The sequence below is a fragment of the Balearica regulorum genome, chromosome 4, assembly GCF_011004875.1.
Source record: "Balearica regulorum gibbericeps isolate bBalReg1 chromosome 4, bBalReg1.pri, whole genome shotgun sequence".
NCBI classification, from domain to species: Eukaryota; Metazoa; Chordata; class Aves; order Gruiformes; family Gruidae; genus Balearica; species Balearica regulorum.
The window spans coordinates 39,579,363-39,603,832 of NC_046187.1; the positions used below are offsets into that span (position 1 = coordinate 39,579,363).

The 24,470-nt window shown below is 34.4% G+C and overlaps 1 protein-coding gene across 1 annotated transcript in view; it reads right to left on the minus strand.

Annotated features, from left to right (window-relative positions):
* The window catches only part of SPOCK3 (SPARC (osteonectin), cwcv and kazal like domains proteoglycan 3), a 213,312-nt gene that overhangs the window by 114,330 nt on the left and 74,512 nt on the right, over window positions 1–24,470 (minus strand). Inside the window, exons 3-4 of the mRNA XM_075751834.1 lie at window positions 20,862–20,907; window positions 2,640–2,754 (exon numbers count right to left, since the gene is read on the minus strand). Of these exons, the coding sequence (XP_075607949.1) occupies window positions 2,640–2,754; window positions 20,862–20,907 (161 nt within the window). The remainder of the gene's footprint in view (window positions 1–2,639; window positions 2,755–20,861; window positions 20,908–24,470) is intronic.

Here is a 24,470-nt window from a genome sequence, read left to right on the forward strand (position 1 = left end):
CAGTCTCCATGGATTAAAAAACCTCTCTGCCTGCTATTACCTCAAAGAATGTGAGAATTTATATACAGAAATTTATGACCAAGGTAATAGGGCTGCTTGGAAATGCTGCTTCTAATAACAGAGAATTTAGCTGTAAACCTGAGAATTTCAACTTGATGACACTACAGAATAATCTATTCAGCTATATCTGTATTTCATGCTTCGTTCCCTGGGACAGCCAAAAGGTACCTATAAACCTTTTATTTATCTTGGAGGTATGCAGAGTCTCCTCTTCCCTGACTGTCTCTTGAGGATAGTCTTTGCTACTGTTCATGTGCTTAAAACTACTTTTCCTGTGCAAGAGCCTTGGGAATAATCTCTGGAACGTCTATGGATCTATACAGCAAGTATGTCCAGATGGAAATCTACGGGCAAGTTCTTTATGCAGAGTTCCCAGTAATCCATGAAAAAGGTCTCAACTATTTTTCCAGAAGACATCCACAACTGACTTTTCTTAAAAAATAAAATAAATTAAAAAAAAATCAAAATTATCCAATCTTGCACACACACAGACAGACAAAGTGGAAAGGGAAAATTACTGGGATGAAATTTTGTGAAGATTTATTCCCAATAGACTGAATATACACAACTGATACATTAGAAATGGATACAGGTGGATAATATAACCTGACAGTTGATAATATAATCTCTAACATCTAATTTTTACCAAGACTTATAAATGAGTGGACTACTCCTTTGGGAGCCTGGAAAAACAGATGGTTCTGTTGAAAATCAATATGCAAATTGTAGATATCAGTGAAGGAATAAAATCTGGGGCTAAAGACATTAATAGCAGTAAAGAGACCAGCAGATATGACTGCTTGTAAATATACCATTAATACTCTCATCCCACCATACCACAGAAAGATCAGAGACTGCATGAAGAAAACCTCTCTAGAAAGATAACACAAAGCAACTGATTTCTTCTTGAACCTGTTAATCTGGCGGAACAGGGAGATCTAAGCTTGGAAAATCCCTGTCCCAGCTCAGGATAGGTAGTAAAAGAATTGCTTCGTCTAGCTTACAAGACTAGACTTGCAATGCTGATTACAATCACCATGTTGCTGTCATTCTGAAGTTTCCTATTATGAGATTGTATTACATTCAGACAAGCTTTGCCTCTTAAAATATTACCTTTCTAAAAGAATGCCAGGGACTGTGGGAAGAGTAACACAGGTATGAAGGCAGATGTCAATATGTTTCTTAATTTGACCACTCTATGCAGCTTCATCTAGTCTAAAAAAAGTTTTCAGTCCTTACCTGCTGCATGTATACTTAACTTGGAGATGCTATTTTTTTCCACTGTTTTCAATAATGTGTGTAATACATCTCAGAAATTTCAAGTGATTGTATTGCCTTTTCACAGTTGACACATATTCCCCACAGTTCACACGCAGTTGACAGACTACCTAGCTTTGTCTGATAATAGTTCTTGTACCTTATATGATACTTTATCAACCCAAAATGTCTATATCAAACAATCTCAGTGTAGAGCTAAACAGTTTAGCTCTACAAATAATGTAGAGCTTTTATGTTAATTAACTGCAGCTGCAGATCAAGAAGAGTTTAAACTTTTCCTTTCACTATGTACTATCTTGCTTGTTTGAAAAGCTACAGATGGGTGTTTTTAACATAACTAGACACTCCGAAGAACATTCCTTATATCATTCATAAAATTGTACTAGCTCTCTAAAAAGCTTGAAATGATCCCCTCACATTAGACAAGAAAATCTCTTATTTTCCTTAGCTCTTTTCAGCCCCTGCTGAGCAAAGCACTGTAACACACACTTAATTCAATCAAGTTATTGAAGTTTAGCCTTTCTACTATGTTCTGTTTCCCACTATGAAGTGTGGGGGGGGGGGGGCGGGAACAGCAAACCCAAGTCAAAAATGCAACTTGACTCCATCTCCTCACCAAACAACAGTCTCATGACTCAATTAAGTGTATGGTTCAGGCCCCTACATACTTACTTTCTGCCCCAGATGAAGTCACAGAAGCACAGTAATATCTTGCCCCTCTAAGACCTACATAAATAGAGCATCTGGAACTGTTCCCTCGACAAAAGGTGAGAACAAAAATCATCTACATTTGGATTCCAGAATAACTTTGTAATATATTTGTTCCTTTTATTTAACCAGTCCAGAATGCACAGAAAATTGGAATGCATAGAAGAGAAAAAAGAAGAAAAATATCCAACAAACTTACACTATAACAGGCCATTACCTACACTTTAACAGGCAGTTTTGAGTTCTCTAGTTTCATATAAGAAGTGATAAAGTTGAAGTAATGTACAGCAGTAGGACATTATCACAATAATTATATTCATTTGGTACTGGCACAGTAGGTATTTCCTTGAATGTATTTGTATCAGCAGCTTGCAATATTTAAATATGTACACCCTCTAGTTTACCAGCCTATCAAAAAAAATTGAATAATAAATATTCTAATCAAATTATGCATACATAATTACTTCTAAAATCCACTCCTACTCTGCTCATATGTTGTTAAATAACTAAACTAATTGCAGCGTATTTATGTTTTACAGTCAGTCACAAACACTACAAAAAAAGTCTATAGGATTAACTTTTAAAGTATTTACCTGTGCGTAAGCCTTCGGTGACTAATGCAAACAGCAGTTTGTTGATCCTGTGCAACACAGACCTTATGGCGACTACATTTCATCTTTAAACATGGATCTTTAGCCGGATCTAAAGCTAAAAATAATTTTAGAGAATTGTTAACAATTATCTAGAAACATGCAATTAAGAAAAGAAACACACCACACATAAAACCCACCAAGTATGCGGAGCGGGGTTGGCCTGCTGCTTGTACAGCATGCCAGACTGAAAGGCATTGATTTTCACCAGGATAAAATGCAGCGCACTCAGCGATAATACAAAATGAAGCCCGGCAAAATTCCTTACCAAGGAAAATGCATCTTCATGAAATATATATATACTTCTGCATATTCTAATACAATACCACTGGTTTTTATTTATAAAAATACTAAGTACCCTATCCAGGTCTCTCCTGGTCAACATGTGTAACACAGGCAATCAAAGGCTGCTGGTTTTTATTGTAGTTGGAAACATTTTTTTAATATTAGAATTTGCTTAGGACTTTCAGGAAGTTTGCATGCCCATTATGTCATTCTGAGCACCAAATTCCCAAATGAAACAATTTGAATTGGATCCTGTTGCCTACAGTTCTCTATTTCAGTCATGTCACTTCTAAACAGAATTAGGTTTGTGATTTTTATAGCTCAGAAGACACCACATTTCTGAAATCACAATAAAACCATAAGCCAAAAAGTAATGAAAAAGAAGTCAGAAAGGTAAATGACATTTCATCAGGAGTTAGGAATATTTGTTCATTCAGATGTTGGCTGCCATGTCTCCCACATACAAGATCTTTTTAAAAGCTGTAAGCCAGCATGTTAATAAAAAACCCGCACTTCCACTCAATCCATTTGTCATTCCTACTATGAAATAATAACATCTACTAGGCTACATTGCACAGTAATAATTCAGTAAGACATAAATGGTGATGTGCTGGTCCATAGGCAAATTAACCCAGAGAAGAGGAAAAGCATTCATTTGCGAAATTCTGCTGTTGTGAGGCTGAGAAAGTACTCACCACCATTTTCACTGTAATCCCCAAATACTGGTATTTCTACCATGAAAGTAGTTTCCCTTTCCTACTTACTAAGACACAGCTGGGTTCCTGCAACTCAACATTAAGTGGTGAACAATGACACTGCCTGAATTTACTGAAAAATATAACTCAGATGCGATTTTAGTAAAAGTATACTAAAATATGCAGGTGATTTTTATGACTCTGTCCTTAGATACAAATTCTACCTGCAATATTCTAGGTCTCTATTTCTGCTTTGTGGGGTTTTTTTGTAGCTAGTCCTTTAGTCATTAATCCATACCCATCTTTGAGCTACACTTCGAACTACAAACACTAATTTCTGGCTATAACACTAGAAAAGCCAAATAAGAACAACAATCAATTCACAAGAAACAATCAATTTCTCTCTTCTCTGATCTCCACGGTGTCTTTCAGGTCTAAGTATTAACATCTAAGGTCTAAGATCTCAGTATTCCAAAACTATTTTTTTTATTCACATAGGCATCTTTTTTAAAGTTTAACACCCCTCCAAAAAAACCCAACAAAAACCCAAACAACCTACCCTAATAAGTTAAACACCAAAGCCTAGCTTAAAGAGACACTACTGAAAATCCTAAATCACAAAATCAAGCAAGAAAGTTCTTAACAATATATTCAGCTGTGCAAATACATACGTCATATTACCAACAAAACAGAAAAGTGATGGAATCATTAATGTATTAGTAATTCAATGCAGATGGAAAATAAATATTTTGTCAATTACAGCATAAGACATATGCAAAGATGCATTCCTCTTCCAGGTATTTTTATTTCTACAGCAAACTAGCCATAAAACCACAATGAGTCATCTAGAATAAGTCTGATTGCAATTCTAAACAAGTGAGAAGCAAATGCAGCAAGAAATGACTGAATTAGGATAACAGAGTTGGAGTCCAAATTAATGAGAACATATTCACCATCCTTATCCAATATTGTAGATTTTAGAATTCATGTCAAATACTTTCTCTGCTTAAAGTCAATGTTAACAATGACCACCATGAGTGTAATAACAGCCCCTAGTAAGCATGTACAGATTATCACTTAATATGCTGATCCAAGTACCTCTTCCCAGAACGTTCCCTGATGGAGACACTAAGGTAGCAATACTGGAATTTGATCTTGGCATATCATCAGATAACTGTTTTGCAAAATTGAATAGGTTAATGGAATAAAAATACATGAGCAAGAGAAATCTGGAATCACATAAGGATGCTGAGTTCAGTATCAAGTAGAAAACGTGTTTCAGGCAAAGGAGTGAATGGAGGAGATCATGTAACTTTCCATTCTCATTGAAATGGTTCTTTCTTTTCCCAAATTCTTGGGATTCTGAAGGTATGTTTTGAGAACTCTATCAAAATTTAGCAATCCATAACATATCTTTTTGGCAATGTTACAGGCAGAATCCAACTTTACAACCGAGAGATGGCACTATCACACTTTGTTTTATGATGACATAAAAACAGGTATTAAACTAGGGAAGACATCTAGATTATTGCTGGAATCAGAATGACTTTACCCCTAGAAAAGAATGCCAGGGGCCAGAGTTAAAGATTCCATTTTAAAAAAAAAAAAGGGGGCGCTACACACCACACATCCCTCTAAATTACCCACACATACATAGGAGTAAATGAAAACATTTTAAAATTTAAAAAAATAAAAAAATAAAAAAAAAAATCAATGGATCTCCAAGAGACCTAACTAGGAAATGAAATTAGAAAATGGCTTTGAACACATTAGTGATGACAGAAAGAAGTTCTGGATTTTGACAGCACTATCAGAAAGAAAACTGTTAGGAAGAAAAAGTGACTGTAAGAATTGCATTGAGTACTGATGCTCCATTAGGTTCCTTATGTATTTAATAGGCTTTTCCCATCAATGATAAACTAGATTGTTTCAAATTCTGTGCTAAAAAATACATTTCTGTGCAGCACCCATTCACAAATTGCACCTTCTAAATGAAAGAGGTATTCATTGGTGAGAACCTAATGTTAGAAATCAGTTGTGCAAGACAATCAAATATCTGCAAGGCAACCCCTTCCTGGCCCTATGTTGATATCAGACGCAGCTGTGTTCTGTCCATTTTTCTCCTCTAAAAATTTTCTTTGAAGAAAATCTAACAGCTTACAAAAAGGAAAGATTTACCCATAAATGTGGCTAACTGATAACACATTCTGTGCATACGCACATTGTTTGTTTCATTTGCTATGAAACAGAGAAGTCAAGGTTGAATGGCTGTTTCTTTTAGGATCAGGATTTATTTTATAAATCAAAGTGAAGTACTGAACAAAACTTGTGTTTGTGTGCACACACATGTGTATTGAAGACATAAGACTTTGTTTTGGCAGATCTGTCCAGCTGCAGAGAAATGAAGAATTTTAAGGGATTTTGGACACCATCTCTATCAATTAGACATTGAAGAATATACCAGTGAGTTCATTCACTTCTCAGAGGTATTTCTTTATCATTAACAGTAGACAGGAGAGTCAGAGAGAGAGAATTGTTCTGGACATTCCCAAAGCAAAACATTTCCTGGGCTAGACTGGGCCTTCTCCTACCGAAGGTTTACATTTACCACTTGGGACTGTAAGCCAGGACACATAATCAGCTCTAGAGTATATCCAAACCTTACAGTACCAACGTAATCTTCCAGTATTTGCCGACCCAGTGGTTATCATGCCCTGCATGAAACTCGTGATCATCTCAGATGTGCCATACACTCACTGTACAGCAAGAATGGCTATGGGACTGTGTTAGTACAGGGGTTACTACGTAAGCAGAGCAAGAAAGCCAGCAGAGCCGCTGGTGCCAAAATCACAAGACTATAGTTAGATTCAAAGGTATGTTCAACACTCATGGCCTTGCCATCAACATTAACTCACATTGTCACTCAGTGACATGCTGGACTTCTTGTTCTCTGTCAGCTATGAACCCCCTACAGAAGTCTTTTTTCCTCATTTTACATGTGATACATGGCCTCACTTTTCCCAATACTTTTTTGTTAAAATTTCTCAGTTACTGAACCAGTTTTAGTAATGCAGAAGCCATAGAAGAATGTACGTCCCTGGACACATTTTTTGAAAAGTTGCAGTACCTTACAACAGCAAGCGAGAGACCAAATAAATCACTGATATAAAAATACAGATTTTTGGAATGTGAAAAAGTCAGCTACCGGGAGGGTCAATGTCTGCCTGGACTGACACTGTGGCTTATCAAGCCAGAGGACAAAATACAGAAATGTTGCTAGAAACTATGAAAAGCAGTGCAAGTCTTTCTCTTTCTTCTTTCAATATCACATGCTGTAGTCAACCCTATCCTATGAAGTACATAGGATCTAAATTTTATGAATCTATTTTGCACAATCTCAGATTCTTCATTTTTAACCTGCTTTATAAAAATGGTAAACTTACGGATTGCACTAGTGATTTTCCCAGCTTTGAAACGACTAAAAAAAAATTAGTATTTATGAAAGCATGGAAATGGCTTGCCTTTTTTTAAACCTGTTTTACTTCATACTTGGAACAGACAAATGGACAATTTCCATTGAAAATGAAGGCTAAACCAGAAGAAAAATGTTTTCCAAAACCATAGTCTTAAGTTTTTCATGCTGGGGAAGAACTGACTATGTCTAGTCTCTACATGGAGTCATCCTAAATATCTTAAAGTACTATGAAAATGCATAAATTTATTCAAAGAAAAGTACCATTGATTTCAGCTAAGCATATAACTCAGTTAACTATGGAAATACATGACATTGAGTTTTTAATTCTTCACTGCATCTTCTAGCAATCCCTGATAAAACGTGCCTGCTTTACCCCAGCTCACTCAAAGTATGCAGACTTGCACTGACAACAACACATACTCCTTTCCATTTCTGCTAAAATAAGCAGCTATGAAACAGTACAATGTTCACACCAAAAATATCACAAGTGTCAGAATCCCACTGTGCAGCCACTTATGTATCCCTCAGAGCTATCTTCTTCAGCATGAAACAGACATCATCTGAGTTTTTATCCAATTCACATTTACTAAAATATCTTCATAATTAAGAAGGCTAGAGGTCTTTTTTTTCTATAATTGAAGTGAAAATGTAGATTGTACAGCACAGTTATATTGTCATTAAAAATCAGTGATGGTTTCCACTATCATGAGGAGACTCTAGACATAAGCAACTGTTTATTTAAGGCTTGCCAGAAATTATTTCTTTATTAGCGGCTATAATGTATCAGCTGACTTCTAGGAAGTCAGACATCTACTATTTCTCTAAAGAACTTATATTATAAATGTTATTATAAATAATTTGCTCTCTGCTAAAAAACTATGGAACAGAATTAGGATCACCTGGTGACTTTTATACATGGATATAGATTTATTATTCTCGCATGCTAAGGAAGCAATTAATATTCAAAAGATTCAATTATTACTAATGGATCTATTTATTTATAATTCAAATTTGGAACAGCAATTCAGCAAAGCTTCCCATCATCTCTTCTGTAAGTTAATTTACAGCTAGCACTCCCGGAAACTGACATTAGCCAGAACATCATTTTTATTGGGAATATAATAGGAAATCAAGATTAGCAAGACATAACATAGCAATCCTCTTAACAGGAGCTCTGTGGCAGAAACCACAGTAAATTATCGTTATTTCACAATCTGCTGAGTGCATTCTGACCTGTTCCTAATTTTCCATTCCCAGTAAAATGAAAGGGGAAAAAAGGTTAAGGACAAAGTTTTCAGAGTTAAATTCTATTTCCCTCTTGCAAAGTTTGTGATTCATTTCTGATGGCAAAATAAGAACCAGCTAGACATTTTGCATTAGTAGGCTTACAAAAACTTAAGCTATGTTTTGAGTATCCTGTGAGTGGTTTAATTCCTCTAGTTTAAAAGGCTGGTCTGACTTCTTTGCCTACAAAGTTTTCACATTTGACAATGGAGTGGCGGGGGGGGGAGGAGAAGAATATAAATTATCTAAAAGTTTTAACTACAATATTAATAATAACACCTAGGTTACAACCCTAGGCAGACAGCTAGAAGAGAATGACTCATACTCCTTGCTTTGATAAACCACACAATTCCTGAAGATACCTTAAGACCATCAGTGTACCTAAAGACCAAAGTATCTTTACCTCTCCATTCTGAAAGACGGTGATTTCTCACCTCCTAAAGCAGAATTTCTCACTGAGAAATGCGTTGGGTCTAGAGAGGTGAGCAGAATCCCAGCACCATGATTTCCAGAAACAGTAGGGAAGAGAACAACGTAGAGCACAAACACTCAGTTGATATTGTCAGCTAACACAGAATCCAGATACATGTTTAATTACAGTTAACAGCAATAGTGGTTATTTTTTTGCCTAAATTGTACAATGATCAGCATCCAAAATTTGCATCCCTGCATATAGGCCCTCCTCAGCCACAGATGGTTTGAATCCACACTGCTGTGGGTTCATAGCAAGGTATCCTTGTCTTGCTATGCAACATACCTACTGAGAATACACACCTTTTAACTTCTACAAGAAAATGAATTATTGTGCAGTTAACAATCTGAGATTCATGAATAAAAATAAGAGAATAAACAAGAAATAGCCTACCTCGGTAACCTGATGGGGATGTTCTGAAAAAAGAATAATCTCAGATTTTGTTTCTTCTCCAAGGGATTGTACTTGCCATTTAAGATTCACCATATAACATGAAAAGCAGAATGGGTAGCTACAGCCGGACGTTCACAAGAGGAATCTTCTTGTTTATTTGTTCCATCTGGCCACATGAATCTACAACTTCAGTAAGAAGGATAGAGAGGTTTTTCTGTAGGTGGCCAAGCAAGTAATTAGGAGTTTAGGTTCAAATCCCTGAACATTATGGGCTGTCTAGAAGTCTGCTTTCTAACTTGTGAGCAAATGCTACAATTAAGGTGGCTGTGTGCACAGAGGTTGCTTCTACGCATGAAATACCTGCTCTCACAAATGCTCAGAAGTCTCCATACTAATGAATCAGGGACAGTTGTGTAAAGCCTCTTATCAGGCTTCTGTTCAGCTTCATCACTGTTCCTAGCATTTTATGTTACTAAGCTCTGTTACATTAGCACTGAGTGTCGAGTTGCCCTGCAATGGTTGAAGTTATGCTAGATAAAGTTCTGATAAGCAAAGAAACATCTAATACTGAGTTAGAACCATCTGACACAAAGTACTGGCATATTTCCTTTTTGCTCACTGCTGCAATTAAAGTTTTTAAAAAAGAACATAAAAATGCATTTATCCTGATTCATAATTTGGTACCTGCTATTCTGAGTACTGTTAATGGGAATTTTAAAAATTGCTCAAAAAAATAATAAAAGTTGGCAGTCTATTCTTCCTCTGGAACAAACCCACTAAAGTTTGATCTCTTTTTTCACAGTTTCAAAATACAAATACTCATTCTTTCTCCACTCCCTTTAAAACAGTCGTCTTCATTGAGCCACACATTTTTTAGTCACTCATGCAAAAGTATAAGCCTTATTTATACATGTGAATCCACCTACCCCCCACTCTAGCTCACAGAAAAGTAGGTATTTGTGTCCTGGAGAAGGGAAACTGCACAGGGCGTGTTTCCATTGTAGTCTCCAACTGAGAAACTTTACTCTCAGCAACCTCAACAATATGATATGAGGGGTCAGCAAGTTTTTCAGGTGGGCAGATTCCAGGATGAACAGTTAGGACAGATAATTTATATCACAAAAATATGTCTGTGTGGATGCATGTACCTGCCTGAATACATGTGTGTAAAAGAGCTAGTAAGCATCTGTGTTCCACTTTGGTTTTGTTTTTTGGTTGGTTGAGGTTTTTTTTAAAACAGAAATGTTTACTGCTGATCGCCAAATAACCAGTATATCATTAAAGGACCTTTTAATTTTCTTCTAAAGTTCTATTTTCTAAATCTCCAAAATCATCAAAAATGCAATCTCTTGGGACAACTTTTGCCCAAGTTCCGCATTTCTGGCCTACACACTTCATCTTAAATTCAAACTGTGTGCTTAGCATCCATCAATGCACTCCACTTTCTTTCAGTATTGCAGTAACCAATCATCTATGAAACAGAGATATTGCAACTCTTCACATACTGATACTTATTAAATGTTTTGATATCTTTACTATTAAACTCATTTGAAATCTTTAGATTTCAGATCTTTAGAAATTAACAGATACTACACTATCATTGGTTGTAGTTTTCCTAACAGAGTTTTACCTGAATAAAGGTTATACTTAATCCTACTTATTTACTCAGGCTTTGGGCGAGGGTGTGAGTATGGCTGGGTGAGTGGTGGAAATACGAAATGTAAAACTTCCCTATCAAGATTTTAAGGGCATTTACTAACTCTAATTTTTTCAGACACTGAGTGCTTACCTTCAGACTGTCAAAAGACATTTAAGCAGTCTACTCCTATAATTAGTAGTACCATTTAAAAACCAAAAATACCCCCATCAAAAATAAAATCAAAACAAAACAAACCAGACACACTCTTTTGGTTCTCAAGAGGTAAGGCACCCCAAAATCCCTAGTTACCTTTGACAATCTTTGCCCAGGCTCACAGCCTGAAGTGACTGCATTTTTCTTTTTTCAATGTTTAGCAATAATGGTTTTGTAATTTCTAAATTATAAGAAATTCTCCCCCTCTCAAATATCTGTGAGCTGTGCTTCAAAAACATTCCCATAATTTTGTGTTCTCTCATTTGGGTATTCTTTGAAAGTTTACGAGAGAATAGCTTACCCATAGCTCAGAAGTTGATGTAAATGAGTAAGTAAGTCCACAAAGTAAAAGTCAAATGTCACCCATACTTTTATCTGTGCAAATTCAGAGATGATCTTATTTATTTAAATTGCCAAAGAACAGAGTTACTTTGGACTCAGACTGGCGTAACTGACAACAAAATTAAGACAATTATATCCAATTTATTCTATATATAGTAATAAATTCTCAAATATTCTGCAAAAATATCCAAAACAGATACGACCAGTAGAAATGCACATGCATACATTTAAGATTTCAGCAGCTTTAGCGAAGCACCTTTTTTAAAATCACAATGTCCTTGATTTGGCAGAGAGAAGTAACACCTTAAAATTACTTCAAGGTTTACAATACTAATACAATAGTAATACATGACTAGCAAACAGTTAAGCATTATATTATCTTTTATATTATATTTTCCTAAATACTCTAAATTATAATTTAGAGACATGTTAGCTGTGTCAGAACTGACTTCTGGGTTCTCCAACTCAGTCAGTCAGGGGAAAGAAATGCCTGCATACCTATAGAACAGAAAGGCATCTTCTTGAAACTTCTCCCACCTATTATGTCACATGCCAAGATGATTACTCTTGCAAAACAACATGTTATAAGATGCATTATAAACATTGCATTATCTTGGAGAACTGGTCAATGTCTGTATTTTATTATGTATTTGTATGATAAAGAGGGCATTTTAATTTATTTTTTTTTATTGTAATCCACTTCAGCTTTTAAATTCTTTAAACCAACTAAAACAGAATCCAGTGGACTATTCATATAAAGTATCTAATACATCAGCAATATACATATTTTGAAGAAGCCTAGCATAACAAAAATAATCAGGAAAGGTACTTCTGATAAAACTGAATGAGGATCTCTACATAAAATACGTTCTGTAAAAAAGTCACAGAAGTTGAAATCACATCTTGCATCACAATATACAAAGCACATTCATTTTTGAGTCAATTAAGCTTTTCTGTACATCCTGGCTCAAACAATCTATGAAAAGTTCTTTGAGCTTAAAATACTGAAATTAAAGGCAAACCTCAAATGCTTCAGTTGTTTACTATTTAAAGATATTTCACTGTTACAAGCTAACAACTACAAATATACCAAACCTGTAAATGTTCCAAGTAGATTTAAGTGGCCATTAGAAAAAGAAAGAAGAAAAAAAAAAGCGTGTAAGAATTTAATTTCTGTAAAATTATAAATGTAAAGAAACTGGACCTACTCTATTAAAAATTCACTTTGTAATCTTCCTTTCAGGGTTTCTCTTGGATCACTAGACTCATGTTTTCATGAAACACTTCTAGCCTCCAGATTGGCAGAACCCTGTAGTTTGGAAATACAGACAGAACTACAAGCGTCCTGCAGTTACCCGCTCGTAATAAAGAAATCTACAATTTCCGTCACTTTTGAGTATGCACCTGTGGCCTGACTCATACCTATCAACACCTGGCATAGCACAGAAAAGGAAAAAGTTGTGTATTCCCTGTACGTGTGCAGGATGGTGTGGAGAGTAGCTTGGAAGGACCGCTGGAGCTAAGTCAGTCAAGGTGACTTCAGAGTGGCAGAGCATGCAATACTTCAGACAGGGCGTTCCACAGCCAAACCTGGCCTTTCTCTCCAAAAACCACCTTGACTCAATATAACAATTTGACAGCTTAGACTTACTTTTTTGTATTAGCAGATAAACACAGAAAATGTCTAATGAATACCAGTGAACATTTTACTAACAACCTGGGTTTACTACTATCACAAATATCTTTTATAGTACCAATATTCATCTTTTATCTGACCTACAGATATTTTTTGCAGTTTTGGCTAAGTCCTGTTTTGAAATTTTTTAAGGTTGTACCTATCCATCTCACAGCATATGTTTCAATACATGAGGCAATTCATTTATTTCCATCCATGAACACATTTTTATGAATGAAATGTTAGTTTAAAACCTGTGACTTGGAGATGATTTGCAGGGAGAAAGTCTCATTTTAAATGAGACCTAGCTAAATGAAAAACAAAGCCTCAATATTTTTAATTGCATATTATGTAGTATGTAAAAGCAGAATAAATGCTCCGGAAGTATATGCTTCCTTTCTTTTCTATTCTTATTTAAAGCACTTAGAGTACTGTCTCTGGAAAAAAGAATAAAATCATAAAAGTGTAACTTCTGGATCTGCCCTTTTGTCCACCTCACTGACTCTCAAATCTAATATATTCAAGGTCCAAATAAAAAAATTGGTTTTATTTACTGCTGGCCATGCAGATTCTGACATGAGAGGTCAAGTGATTTCTTAAACTTTCACAGATGATAAATAATAGCACAGTTTCTGTTAATTACTTAAGAACTTCAGGCACAATCCTGAAATGCTGTCATTCTCTCACAACCCTGTCCCTCAAAATGCAAGAACAACGCAGAGCTTACTAACAGGAATTTTACATGCCAATGCCATACTGCAACTTATATGTCCTGGGATGTATGTTCTTTACACACTGTAAATTAAAAATTAGTAAAAAGTTATGTATACATCAACCAGAGATAAACAGGATTACAGAAACAGACAAGAACAATCTTAGTTAAGAAAAGAACTTAGATAGGAAAACAGGTTTTTAAACATGAGGAGGTAAAATAAAAATAGGTCAGAAAGGCAACTTTTAATATTTAAAATGTGCTTTAAGAACTGTCATTCTTCTATTCAAGTTCAAGAAAAACTATGTACAGCCTTTTTTCTTCTTTACATTCTTTGTTTGGTTGGGTTTTTAAAGGGATTTATTCAGGTATTTCTTTTTCACTCACCACGAGACACTAATGTGTGTTTCAGATTTTATATTCTTAATAACTACCTCTATTAGCTATTTTACAAGCTTTCTTATTAAATTCCTGTAGCAAACATAAGTAAGTTCAGTAGCCCATTAAATGAGCCTGTACAGAAGAAGGAGTCCGACTACATATCAAAACATTTTCAGGCACACAGTCCTCAGGGACCAATGGAACCCATAACTCAAGATAGTTAGCTGGGACATCCCAGCACCGTAGACGGAAGTAGGACTTGAAAAATGAAGATATTTGCAGGGCCAAACTTTAGCAGGTTTGTGAAATGCAAAGAAAAAGTTCCCCATACCCTTTGCTCAGCATGCTGCCAGCTTAAGAAAGTCTGGCGCTCTACCTCTAGCCAATCACTGTAGCCCTGTGCCACATTTTCGCTTTTCTGACAACTATATGCGGGTCTGAATGGCTACCTGAATCCATGATTTAGCCAGGTTAAAAACAAAGAAACAAAAATTAAAATTTTTAATTTACCTTATGACAATTCAAAGTTTGGTGACTCTACAGACTCAGGGCATAAAGCAAGGGTGGCGGGGGGAGCAGGAACAAGGGGTTAAACTGCTACTGAAGGCAAGCAAAATCTTGTATTATGGGCTGGGTTTAGCCTCACTAAAAATCCTTTATATAGCCTTTCTTAAAATAGATGTAAGAATTTAGAATCCATTCAATGATTCTACAGAAATAAATACTGAAACAATTTGAGATCCACAACTAGAAAAGCAGATGTGTGCTACCCAGTGAACTTGAGTTAGGAGCCAAAACTGTGAACCATATAGGACAAGGCACTTTCCTGGTGTTACCACAGAGTAGAGAAGTTATAAAAGAGAAATAATAAAAACTGCTAAAGCATAGCATCAGATAATGAAGAAAAAGTACCATTAAAGCATTCCTCAGACATCTAGGAAAGATCTTTTCAGGCAAGGGCTGGCTGAAAGTACTAAAAAGCAGTGGGAATCTGTTTAACGTAGGATTTGGTGTATTTTCTTGGTGAACAGGATTCCTAAACATACCTAAGTACCTGAAGCTGGAAGCTGTTCACCACATTACAATGTAACCTCAGATAAAAAAATGATGTCTTTGTAGGAGGACACTATAAATTTTAAAAAGAACAGACCTGAAAAACTGTTAAAAACATTTCATGCTTACCTAAGACTAAACTATACTTAAAGTAATATGTGGTACACATTTTAATTGTAAAGTGCTGCAATTTATCTTGAAAGTGAGGACTATAGATTTCTAGTTTAAAAACATCAATAGTTTTGCTACAAAAACTAGATCATGAGTGCACATATCAAATGTAGCAAAGTTAAATCTACATGACTGTTTTCACAGTCTTCAACTAATGGATCTTCATTAAACTCCCTCATGACTTCCCAGGGCTTGCAAATGAGTGAATCAAATGATTTTATTGAATATGACTCTAAATGGTTTCAGTTCACAGTACAGAAGTGTATTCACAAATTATAGAGATGTGTTTGAACGTATCTGCATATCCTTAGTTACCCAAATTATTACAGAACTAGGTAGATAGAACACAAAGAGCTAAAAGGCAAAGGCTAAACTAAAATATAACTGTTTAAATTGTTTCAAAATGTGTTTCTGCTGTAAAAATGGTATCTACAATATTTCTGCTGTAAACAGACATCTAATATAACCTGATAGTATAAAAGCCAAAAATAATTCAGTGGAATGGTCTACAAAAAAATGTTATAAATATATCTACAAATCAACTATACCTTCAGGCTGTTCATCCTCCATGGAAATGTCATTTCATATTTTTTCCATTACATGAAAATACTCCACTGTTCCTCCAAGGTGTTTCTATTGAGCAGAGGAAAACATCCTTTCCACTTAAAAAAATTACACCAGTGTCTTTGTGTATGCAATTTTATGCAGTAACTATACCCTCTAAGCTCTGCTACCATCTCTAGTCTAAAAATAAAATATACCAAAAGTATCCTGTATTTTTTTATCTGATGTAAAAGTAGTATATAAAGAAAATGTGTTAACAAGTTGGTTTTTTACTTTGAGAAAACACTGATAAAACATACATTAATGCTACTAAAATATTCAATTTGGAATAGTCCAAAACACAAAACATCCTAATTGCTTGCTTGTAAAACCACTGGAAGGACAAAATCTACCTTTTAGCAGTAACTAAATAGGATAAATAGAACATTCAGATTTATTCCAAGCAGTAAATATCACTATACATTTTCATAGTAAGGGCTAACCTCCTGGAATGCTTGGACATATATTTCCATATAGCTATATCTATTAATACCAACAGAATTACACAGATCTGTCTACATGAGCAATTTTGACAAACTTAATCATATTAGCATAAGAATGCCTGTCAAAATAAACTGAAGTATAGAAGAGTGAATTAAGACACTATTAAGACACTCATTTTATTATCATATGTTCAACTATTGATTCCTTGAACCACAGACTTTTCAAATTTTACAACAATATATTAGCATTAAGATTTGGGTTCAGATTAAGGATGTATTTTGAAAAAAATATAAAGATATATGATCCATATACAGTAAATCTATGAAAACCTTAGAAAAGGCTTTAATAATCAGGTAAATCTTAGGAAAATAATAACTATGAGTAGACCTCGAAGATATGCCTATATGGCAAGCTTTGGTTCCTCAAAAAATACTACCTGCAAATTAATACGGGTGTTGGCTAAAAAGAATTTGAAAAAGGTCCCCATATACTGCTGATTTCCAGCAGAATATGGATAGGAAAAAAATAATAAGTTTAAATAACAAGAAGACATTTGTCTGGCCACTGATGATATCAACAAGGAGTTAGTTACATGTGTATCAGGCACCTATGCCACAGCCTAAAAGATAAAGGGGCGTAACAGAGTATTTTTTAAATGACAACTTGCAATTTGAACACACAGGCATAAAGCTTAATAGTCCACCACCACCTCTATTACATGTCATGAACTGGGGTTTATGCAGTTTAAAGGTCTTCCTATTTTTTTCATATATAGATTTTAAAACTTCCAAATATCAATTTGTAATTTCATCACATAAAGTTGCTACAATTTAAATCAGCAAAGAAAAAAATATTTCTGTCAAAGCACTAGTAATTCCTATATTCCATTGTTTTCACAGTAAATAGAAAAAAAATATCCTATCTAGTATACCTGGACTTCAGATCTTTCAATGCCAAAAAGATTCCTGGCTTATTCCATACTTTCACAGATTTAAAGGTATGTTCCTGAAAAGCCAAATGTTGATAAAACAAATAAAATGAAAATAAATAAAACACTGATAGAGATAAATTAAGGATATTATTTATTTCTGCCCTCAAAGAACTTACCTGCCTGTATCTTCAGCAGTATTATTACAAACTTTAACACAATACACATAGGAAGTTGTTACTGTCCTGTTTAAACACCATCTTTAGTGAGCAATTTCAGTCTCTTACTGCAAGTTTATCTCTACATTTTAAAATTTGTCCTTTACTTAGGAGTTTCATGTTTTCATTTGGGAGAACATTTTTTATGGAATGCTCTCACTTGAGAGAGTAGGTGCTGCACAAGCCTGAATGGTAATAACAGAAGACTGAAGAGGAAACCCTCGTAAAGATTCTCTAACACAGATCACTTGGCTTGCAACAAGCCCCAGCAGATCACAGGACTCCACAGTCACTCATTCATGATGTCCCCATTTATTGTTTTGAATAGGTCACTTTGTTTTTTCTTTTACCAAAGATGAAAAACCCATAAGTCTACATGTATGGTTACTAAGGTGAAAAAGCTAATTAATAGTTAAATCTTATTTGTTTTAAAAACTTAGTAGTGAAATGGTACGCAACTGGAGTGGAATAGCGCTGGTGAGGTGCTTATGGCACAACCCTGGAACACTTAGAGAGACCATCAGAATGTACACCTAAAACTTAGTTATAGACTACCAATTCTCACTTTTTCCTATCTCATTAAATAATGAGGAAAAAAAAAAAGTGCTGAGATATTGTCAGTGCTGTATGTTTTTTATTGGCAAACACAGGGAATCATAAATGACCCAATTTCTTCAGTAAGTCATGAACACTACATTCACTGCTGACAAACTGACATTTGCGAGGTTGCCACACTTTTATAGTGTGAATGGCTCTTCCCACAAAATATCACCCATGATCACTTTTCCCATCTGATGAGAGACTTGAATGTATGAACAACTACATGGTACTTACATAATTATATTTTATTCTCAAGAATATTTTGCTATTTTCAAAAAATAATTTCCCATATATACCCAAAGTAAGAGAAAGCCAATTCTGCCAACACAGAGACCAAGATATTGACTGGGAAGCCTTCTTCTATTTTTCAGTATATCTCCCAGATCTAGTCAGTAATGTTATTTATAGACTTTCAAAAAAAAACCAAAAAACAACGGCAGCATGCAAGTCTCGGATTAATAAAGAATACCTATATGTCAATCAAGGTCTAGAAAATGTCTTATTCTTGAGAAACAGTAAATCTTTTAACACACAGCTCAATTCAATATCATTGCTAAATTCAATCCAAAGACTGTAGCAGTTATTGCAGGAAAACTGAAAAGCAGTGCACTGTCAGGTAAAAATACCTGATATTCTTTAAATGATAGATTGGCAAATTAAAACTCTGGAAACATTTTTTAATAAAACTTCAGTGTACCTTTTATTATAAAAAGTGTTCCCAACTAGCATTATTTGGTTTTCAGTTATAAATTACACAGTAAAATGTAGATAAAACTACTCAGCAAATGCATTTCACTCTTCAGTATTACTTTTCAGTTAACAAGGACATGAAAATAGAACATTGAACTCTGTAGGCATGCTTTTAAAATATTCACTACCCAATACACAATGCATTTTGCAAATAAGGTAGGACAGATAACATTAACATGATTTCTCAGTTGGGTTGTTTGTAAATTCAGAAAAGTATTCTACAAACATTAGCATCAGGATCCCCAAAGAATTCAGAGTAAAAGAAGAAGACAGAGCGTGTAAATCTGGTGGAAAAAATAGTATTTCAGTACATCTCCTGAAAAACTAACAGCCAATTGAAAAAAAAACCAACGAAAAAACACCCCACAAAACATATCAAATATGCTATAACAAAAAAACTCATGAGCAAAATCTACAGCATATTCAATGTCTTCTGATGAAAGATTCTGCCACCAGTAAGTCATTAATTAAAGTATAACCTATTCCAGTTCTCATACTAAAAACGTATTTGCATACCATGTCCCTTTATCAAAAAAATAAAGAAGAAAAGGAATAGACAAAAGGTACTTTGTATTGAAGTGGTAAGACTGCTTCTTAGATGAGGTACTTCACCAAAAGAAAGTAATCTTTTTTTCTCTGAGGAGTCAGAAGACTAAAGTCAAGTACTTTTTCCTAATGTATTAGTATATAATGAGGAGAGACATATGGTCTGTGAAACTGGCAGGATCTAAAACATTCAGGCTGCCATGGATCTAAATTAACATTTACAAATTTCCACCAAACCAGATGAAAATCACCACAATTCAGAGTAGTGATAACATAAATGTGACTTTTTCCCCCTCCCTCTACTCTCTCCCACAAAGTGGCAAAACAGGCCGGGTGCATTCATTTAAGAAATTAAGGCATTTTCTTTCACAGGCTTACTACAGTAATCCGGAATTAAAGTGAAATGGCATAGAACGTGGTGGAAAGTCCTTCTCTAAGACATGTGGTAAATCTCCCTTAAAAGTCCGTATCCATTACAGAGAAAATTCTTTAAATTGAGTAAACGTTACTTTTGCAACATATTTTTATCTGTCTCTTGTGTACAAGCCCCTACGCTGTTTCTTCATTGCATTTGTGCCATTGGCACTACCAGAAAAGACAAAGTCTCTGAAGCAGTCCTTGCAACAATTTATAAAAAGTATGTAACAAGATTCTCAGTAACAACATACATGAAGTGTATTGACAGTAAATATTAAGTTCCAATGCCTGGGGAGGGAATGTTTAGTGTGAAAGTTTGCTGCGTTTGCTCAAATTATTCTAAGGCTGAAACTGTTGTATTGTAGCATTCTCAAAGCTCCATCTGCGTTTTGCCTCAAGACAGATCACCTGAACATGACACAGACTTCCAAAACTGTTTTTCTAGATCTTCCTTTAATCAGCCAGACATAAAGACACTTTCAACATTATAATGAATGTTTTTAACTGCAAAAGACAAATATCAGATTGTGTGCCAGTTTTTCTTCATATGTTCTGCTGAAAATGCAACAGTGCTTAACTTAAATATTTAAATAAAACAAAACAGAACCTCTCAAACCCCATTAACTTGTTTATACAAGGGAAACTTCAAGCTACTTTGGAGGTTCTGAATGCTCCTGTCTCTAATCAATAAAAATTTGCAAAAATCACAGATATAAAATGATGATTAGGCTGAATCGCTGGCCCTCTTTAAATCAGTCATTTGAAGAGGGAGAAAATGACACAAATTCACAGAATTCCGTAGGTATTCTAGAACAGGAACACAATTATAAATAAAATTTATCCCACACAAATAAATAGTAGAATCTTACCTTGATCAAATGGTTTACCCGGACTCCATGTACGAAAATAATCATCCTGGAGAGGGAGAAACAACCTACATTTAGTAAAATGTAAGGAATCAATGTATACACAAAAAAATCACAAAATCATGCAAGACAGAAGATGTATACCAACCTCCACTTCCTAGAAAAGGCAAGCAGTAAAAAACAAATGGGAAAAATATTACAGTCATCATAATGGGACAAATTACTCATATAGAATAAAACAGTCAGAGGCTATTTACACTCATTAAGTAAAAATGCTATTCAAACCATGTTACTTACTAGCATTTAAAACAGAAAAAGTATTTCTCGTAGTACTTATACAGGTAATGTTTCTAATATTGCTTTTCAAATGTTACAGTAGCTTTCCTGTACTTTAAATTCTAAGATATTGAAAAACTTAATTACATTTTCCATTAATGATTTTTCAAAACCAAAGCTCCAAAGCTGTCATCAATAACACTACATTTTAAGGAATGATACATGGATCTTAGAAAAATAAATATTCTGCTATGTAGTTTTTAACTGCATCAGTAAGATCTGTCAATAAATAAGTCCAATTATCTCTATTTTCTACAAATAATCTTCCTAAACATAAAATTACCTCCTAATGATGTCATCAGCTGTATTAGGCTACAATTTCCAGAAGGAAAAACTTGAATAAATTGCTTTCAAGATTTTAAGAAATTTGATTTAAAAAGATGACAAATTCATAGCTGAAATATAAATTGATCTGCACACCTCAGATAATAGGTGGAGCAGAAAAATGACTAGAATTATTATGTCTTAATTTAACTCACTATACTGTAGAACAAAACATTAAAAAGACTGTACTCAACATTTTCATGTCTGCATAAATTAAGGTTCACAAGGTGTATCGTCACATCCATCAGTTCCATCCCACTTGCTAGAAGATCACCAAGACCACCATAAAGAAACCTCAATTTATAAAAAAAACCTGAACTACTGGGAAAAAGTGAGTCTCATACAGTTGTCAAAGCCACATAATCACAACTTAAAAATGATCAAGCATCAAGCACATCTTTACAGGAACAAGACACTCTTTGGCTTTTAATAGTTCAACAGTTTTACCTGAAAGGGCAAAAAATTGTGGTTGCAGCTTAAACTGTATTTCACTGATGATATTTTATTAGTAAATATGTTGTTATGGGAATATGTGCCTATGTCTTTCTTCCTGTTTCAAAGCAGAATCTGGAAGTGCAGAATAGAATCATAGTTCTGTACTATGTTCAACACTTATGTATTCCTTCACTCTGATGCGGCACAGATTAACAATCTATGAATCACTGTATGTTATTTGCCTTTTTAATTAGTATTTTTTGAAAGTAAATAAATATAGACAGGCATATAAAATGATTTTTAATTTTTTTAAATCATGCAAGAGATAAGCAGAAATTACAATTATGATAATGTTTTCCAATTATATCCTAATAGAAACTATGGAGATGTTATTCCTACAGTGGTGCTCTGAACAGGTTTGAGCCAGCTTTAATTCAATGCTGTCCTATGAATCACACATTGGCAAAACTTTCAGTTCTTGAAAAAACATGAAAGTGGAAGATTCTCTTTCCATTTCTACGAAATCAGTAACGTTCACCCTATTCAGACAATATGTTTATTATTAAAATGGTGAAAAGTTAGAATAACTAGAATATAAGGCTATTAGAACAAAAGAGCAGTCACCCTGAGTGAGACCAAATCCTAAGGTAAAGCATCCTGCATTATACCTTAGGAAGAACATAGAGGTGGGGCTTGTATAAATTGCATCTTCTCAAGTTGGCCTCAAACCAAGCAGACAATAAATGAATTCTTTTTCATCTCTATACAGCAGACAACTTCACCGATCCCAAATATAACATCCCTCAGGCATTTCTAGAAGTAAGAGTCTTAGCTGACTGACTTCTGTCTAAAAAGCCACTCCCTATCTTTCTTGTTACTTTCCTCCGAATGTTTTCCAAGTCTTGGAAATAAAAATTTCCAAGCCATGTTTATATGACATGACTAGAATCATGCAGAGCATTCAAGATGAAGCAGCACTACACATCTATACACAACACAGTAACACTGTATTCTTCTCCCCATTATGCCTACCCCTCCATTTTCTTTTTAGGTTAGGGGTATGTTTTGGAGTTTTGTTTTTTAATTGTATGACGGCTTGAATGGGTCATGGTTTGCATGGAATTTTCTATCTTAAATACAAAATATACATACCCATACACACCTATTCTGATTTTCCTAAAGAGTTATTTTTTCAAATCACCTGTTACACAATAATGGACTTTCTTTAAGTATGTTAAACAAAATCTTTACGTGCCTCTAAAACCAAAATAAAATAGTTAATCTGAAAATCAATTAAGGAAACTGCTTCAATAAGTTACAGTTCCACAATTTTACAAATATTCCTAAAGCTATTTAACCTATCACACGTATAAGAACCTGGATTCCTATTACATTCAGACCTTTTCTAATCTTCAGTCAATAAGTTTGATTATTATAACGTTCAATATCCTCTTCAGAATATCAAAATGATAATATAATTTACAAAGCCTTGTTTTTCATAATTTAATATAAAATTAAAAACAGAATGAAAAAATACACAGTTTACACTGAAGGCTGAGTAGCATCACAGTATCTACAGCTAAAGTACACTTTAATAATCTTATAAATGCAAAAGGCAATGTCTCAGGACACAACCTATGACTTTTGATTTTCTTCAGGATCTTCCCTGCCTTTGTCCTGAGCATGTTAAAGGGCAGGCTATAAAAGTATACAAAATAAAGTCACAAATTTGTTTTAGTAACCACACCGCTTTTTTAACATTTTCTAGCTAAAGGTATCCATGCATTTTAAATAGAAAATTCATCCTTACTGCTCTACATGAAATGTATGTTATTCTTTCAAGTCTTCTCACTGTCTGAAAGACACATAAAGCACTTCTAATAGCCATGTATGATGGATTTCAATGAGTTTAATATCCATGCCTTAAAATTATGCATGTTTAAGCATTACATTCAGCCAGGGTCATAGTGATGAAGTGTTTCTAAGAATGCTACAATTACATATGCACTTTGAGACTAATAAATATCTTTTATTTTTCCTGAAAATGGCTTATCTTAAAAAAAAAAAAATCATGTATGTAGTCTGAAAATCTGGCAGCCGTAAGACGATTCAAAATGACCAAAAGCAGCTTAATCAGAAAAGCTTTTAAAAAAAAAAAAAAAAAAAAAAAAAAAAAAGGAGGTGGGGGTATTTTGCCTCAAACACTTTTATTGCTTCTTTTTTGATTTCTATATTCTTCTATATGAATTCTTCTCTTCTCATTCCTAAAAAGCAGTTGCTACATGAGTTTTAAGAAATACACATTTAAGTACAGTAAAAGAAAAAAAAGCTCACTGGGAAAAAAAAATCATATCTGACAATGTAGTAATACAGCAGAAGTTTTCAGCTTTCAACAGAGATGCAAAAATATGATTGTAATTAATTTTCTTTCTTGTCTACAGCATTTGTTACAACATTTTATTGATCTCTCCCCTGCAACATTTTCTGTAGATGCTGCCATATATTGTTACATCACTT